This window comes from Aplysia californica, unplaced genomic scaffold, assembly GCF_000002075.1.
Source record: "Aplysia californica isolate F4 #8 unplaced genomic scaffold, AplCal3.0 scaffold00097, whole genome shotgun sequence".
Classification (NCBI taxonomy): Eukaryota; Metazoa; Mollusca; class Gastropoda; order Aplysiida; family Aplysiidae; genus Aplysia; species Aplysia californica.
The window spans coordinates 61013-66389 of NW_004797367.1; the positions used below are offsets into that span (position 1 = coordinate 61013).

General features: G+C 37.6%; 1 protein-coding gene across 1 annotated transcript in view; it reads left to right on the forward strand.

Annotated features, from left to right (window-relative positions):
* Nucleotides 1-5377, forward strand: part of LOC101854938 (ATP-binding cassette sub-family A member 5) — a gene marked incomplete at its 5' end in the record, with an annotated part of 66116 nt that overhangs the window by 28473 nt on the left and 32266 nt on the right. The window contains 2 exon segments of the mRNA XM_035968918.1: nt 1208-1418; nt 4734-4870. Of these exon segments, the coding sequence (XP_035824811.1) occupies nt 1208-1418; nt 4734-4870 (348 nt within the window).

Below are 5377 nucleotides of genomic sequence, written 5' to 3' on the forward strand. Positions count from 1 at the left end.
CGGAGCTCCCCAGTTCGGGGCTATGGGGTTAATGAGCATTGAATTGACTTTACCGGTGTTGGTTAAGTAGTTTGCATTTTTTTCAACGTTTGAAACGATATGACTTTTTCCCCATCCCACACAGCAAAGCTTTACACTAATGTACTAAAAACTCAAATGTCTTGAGATTTATTCTGTGTTAGAATGGTTAATTTCTGTGCCTTAGTTTTTGTTCTAGACAAGTGTTTGTAGAGTATCCAATTTGTCCTATTTTAGTTACATACTTATGAATAAATGATTTTTTATTTTAAAATGACTCAACAGATCTCTCCAAAGTCTGTGTTAAACTGACTACGAATATTATGTCTCTTACCATGACAAATTTTTAATCTGCGCAGTTAGTAATAGTCAAATTATAAGATAAGAAAGATGCCCATCTGCATTTTTTTTACATTCGACACCCAGCATTGGCTCTTGTTTTACTATGAAATACACAAGAGAAGGGTACTCTGCTTTTGTTCATGAATTATGCTGTGTCTGTGACAACCTGCATACAACTAAGAAAGATATGCGATTAACCCCCCCCCCCCCCCTCCCCTTTCACAAAATGGGAATACATGGGTAGAGAAAAACTTCTGGTATAGAATAATGACAATAACAGTCAACACATTCATTCTTAGTTTTTGTGTCGGAAATATGCACGGATTCTTCTGAATGTAAAGAAATCAGAATGTTGTCAGTTATTGCAAATGGTCATAGAAATGATAATAAAAGCTGGAAAAGTCTGGTGCTGATTCAGTGTCACTGGAAAACTAGAAATTGTTCTGAAATCCCAGTTACGAAAAGTCATCCGTGTTATTCATTCAACTTACAAAATCTAGACTTTGCGTTAAGAAAAGTAAGGAATTTCTGGAGTTTAACAGATACTGTGGCATTGTAGGTTTATAAAGATATAAATAAGCTTTCAGATGATACCAATAACTCCACATGCCTAAAAATTGATGAGCAACTGATTCCACTGCTTCATGACACATTTAATTGTGCCTTTAGATGTTTTTTAGTAAAATTCACACACGTGTTTGTAAATGGACATAAAAGGTGTTGTGCCAAAGAGCGAAAATTAAATGATAATTGCCAAATATGCGGGGAAAATGCTGATTTCTTCGATTTCATTGTTTTGACGAGCTCCTGGTTTCACCACGATGCCTCACAAATGTCCTTGTTCCAGATTCGTTTCCTCCTGATGCTACGCAACAGCAAGGCCTTGTTCTGGCAGTTGATTTTCCCCATCGGTCTGGTGACAGGAGGCTTGGTTCTGGCAAAGTCCAACAGCTACCAAACACCGGAGACTCCCACCACTCTACTACTGCAGCCAAGTCTGTATGCTAATGTATCGGGCAATGGCAACCTTCCAGACTTCTTGGTTTTTGACTCATTCAGTAAGTGGCTAACAATTTTTTTATCTTTGTTTCTGTTTTGTTTTTGTTTTATGCATCTTGATTAATAATAGTAAGAAAAATAATTTTGTAATAGTAATAATGATAATAATAATAATAATAATAATAATTACAATTATAATAATAATAATAATAATTACAATTATAATAATAATAATGATAATAATAATCACAATTATAATAATAATAATAATAATAATAATAATAATTACAATTATAATAATAATAATAATAATAATTACAATTATAATAATAATAATAATAATAATAATAATAATAATAATAACAATAATAACAGTTCATCTGTGAATGTCTGACAATGACTTTTGCATCTGCATAGATTAAGGTTCTTTAACACTTTGCCGCCTCATCTGGCCGACTGGCGATGTTTACCACCCAGTTTCTTTGGATTTTCCCCAAAATATGATGACAAAGTGTTAAGCGAAAGAAAAGAAACAAGGGTTAAGATGACTTGCGGCTTCTTCTACGGCCAGTGAAACCGATTGTAGCAGAGAAGTGCTTGCCACATTTTGAGCATTCAAAACTTCATTTCTATGTGTGGATGTGTTTATCTTGCGGGCTTCTCTCTTGGCTTTAGCATTTCTAACTCATGAAGTCTCATATAACATGCTGCTCGCTCTGCAGTCTTTTTTAAAAGTACAGTATATGCAGTTTTTACAATTTTACAGGAGAGCCTAAAAACGGAATGTTGTTACCAAGAAAACAAACTGTTTGCAAACATCCCCAGTCAATATTTTCATTTCTCAAGAATACAATTTTGATAATAACTTCCTTATTGTCTTTAAAGCAAATGTTGTTTTCTTGGTAACGACATTCAGTTTTTTTGCCCTCTTTTAAGATTGTTAAAACTGTCTATACTGTACTTTTGAAAATTATTGCAGCACTGTGACTGCTGCTCTCCAACTGGGTCTGTTGGGCTCTCTTCCCTGTTGCGAATATGTGTCATGACGCAGTGGAATCAGACGCTTGTCACTTTTTAGGCATGTGGAGTTATTGGTATCACCTTAAAGCTTTTTCATTTGTCTTACTTTGGATGCAAATAATATCCATTATTAATCTTGGATAGAAATCGAGATATTTGCGTATGAAGTAGGTGGAGGTCGCCTTGTCTCAGGGGTAAAATTAGCGAGAAAACGACCACTAAAGCTTAGTTATTTTCTTAGCTTGAGAGTCCGTGGAAACAGTGAATTTACACTTTTTATGCCTTTAATTGACGTTTTCCAGTACAATCCACACTGAAATGTGTTCTTTAATGGACATGGAAGGGGTAGAGCTAAAAAACAAAAATTCGATGAAAATTCCCAAACCTGTGGAAAAATGCCTCTTTCTTCACTTCATTATTTTGACGAGCGCCTGATTCCACCAAACTGCCTCACATATTATGAAAAACTTTATAACAATACCATTTTTGTTTGTTTGTGTCTCCTGTGATTTTGCATTATCCATTGTCTTTGGAGGGACTATACAACAATAGAAAAGTAGGATTTGTCAACTTCAGTGGAGTTACAATTCGTCGCCTATCACACCAAAGGGCGTATCCCTGTTTTCTTACTTTTTCAGGAGAGCGGTTTAAAGATTTTTAGACTTTGGTTGCTTCATCCTTTTCCCTTGTCATTTAAGTAAACTGCATCCTACCATGGGGATATTTGGATATTGTGGGCATGATAAGATATCAAACAATGAGCAAGATTAGTTTTGCACTGTTTTTTATAATTTCACTGCGAAAGTATGCCATCTGTTGGCATACGCCCTTTCGCGTGATTGTTCAATTTTTTGTCCTGTCCAAAATCAGTGTATACGCCCATGTATACGCCCTGTGTTTGAGTGTCCACACAATTAATTACAGTCTTCAGACTGACCAGTAGAGGATAACATTTCTCCAAGACATCACTCCTCACCCCCCCCCCCCCCCATTCCACTCGCTAAATCTTACCCTTTCTCTTCTCCTCCCCATACCTGTCTGTCTGTCTGTCTGTCTGCCTGTCTGTCTGTCTGTCTGTCTGTCTGTCTGTCTGTCTGTCCGTCTGGAAAGTCTCCTTTTGTAGAACAAAGCATCTTCATGTGAAATTGGCAAGTATATGACCTGCTGGAGATCAAAATTCCCAGCCAGAATGCTGTGGTCAGCTTAGACCATCTTCTGCCAATCCTCCTTAAGTTGTCGCACCTTTTGTTTTTCTGCATCTTTCCTGTTGTAAATTTCCCTGAGTTCATTTTTCTGTGCTTCGTCCCCTTTTCGGAAAGAGTTGCTGAGTGAGAATTGGTCCTTTTTAGGACTGTGAAAGGCCAGGATTTTCGTCTTGAACACTCGTCTGAATGTATGAAAACTTGGGATGTCATTGCATGGATTTTTTTTCACGGACGTGTCGTACATTTTGGACAATGTGAGGTCTGGGTTGAGATACTCTTTGCTGGAAGAGGCCCTACAGTAGTGCGATTCCACGCGTAGAGGAGGGCCTAGAATCTAGTATTACTATGATATTACGTTATACGGCCCTGGCCTATGCCAGAAAAAAAAGGACAAACGTGTTCCTGTCGCTCACACGAAGGGGCGTATCCAAGGTATACGTCTTTTCGTGCGAATAGAATTGATCAAACTTTGTATAATTTTTTTGCACACGAAAAGGCGTAAGCCTGTGTACGTCGTTTCGTCTGGTTCGGTGGCGCTGAGTAATAGCGTACGCCCTTTTTGATTTTCTACTGCTAGTGCTGCTATTTTAAAGCTATGGATACGCCGTTTCGTGTGAACATAGATCTGAGGCAGCGCTATCTACTAGTAGTAACAACTCAAAACTGCCAAAATCTGGAATACGCCCTTTCGTGTGACAGGCGACGAATTGCATGTCAAGATGCTTGAAATCTTGCTTAGGGCTTTTTCAATAGATTTATGTTTATTGCCAAAACCTCTTGAATGAGAGTGACTTGACCAAATCTAAATATGCTTGTTCTGGGCAAATCAGAGTACTGACTTTGTATAGTGTTTTGTAAAAATCAGACTGCTGACTTTGTATAGCGTTTTGTAAAAATCAGACTGCTGACTTTGTATTGTGTTTTGTGAAAATCAGAGTGCTGACTTTGTATCGTGTTTTGTGTAAATCAGAGTGCTGACTTTGTATCGTGTTTTGTGTAAATCAGACTGCTGACTTTGTATCATGTTTTGTGTAAATCAGAGTGCTGACTTTGTATCGTGTTTTGCCCATATTTTTAGACTGTACTTCCCCATTGGTTCAAGGTTCAAGCCCAAACCCATTTCTCATTTATTACATTGATCTCACTCAGGTTCAGCAGCTTCCCAGGCTGTGGTGGACAATTTTAAGCAGCGTGTGTCGGTTGATGCTTACAAAACAGGCTCTGTGAATACTTCGGACGTAGCTCCACATCAGATTGGTTTACAGATGAGCCGTCTTTCCGGTCAGGTTAGTGAGCCTCACTTGTTTGTGTAGTTTTCAAAGGAATCATCTGTCTGGTCTGGTTAGTTGGCCTCATTTGTTATTTGTGTAGTTAACAAATTTACCGTCTTTCCGGTCAGGTTAGTAAGCCTCTCTAGTTGTTTGTGTAGCAACAAGACTGAATAAATCATATGTGAGGCAGCAAGCGCTCGTCAAAATAATGAAAGTGAAGAAAACTGGCATTTTTACCGCAGTTGGGAAATTTTTATCGATTTTTGTTTTTTTTGGCTCAACACCTTTCATATCCATTAAAGAACACATCTCTTTGTGAACTCTATTGAAAACGTTGATTAAAGGCACAAAAAATGTAAATTTTCAGTTTCCATGACTCTCAGCTAAGAATAACTAACTTTAGTGGCCATTTTCTCGCTAATTTTACCTCTGAACAGAACTCACCTCTTCATCACAATCCACTCGTCAAAAGGGATTTCTCGTGAGTAGCAATAACACTTAGAGACAAATTCGAGGCAAATG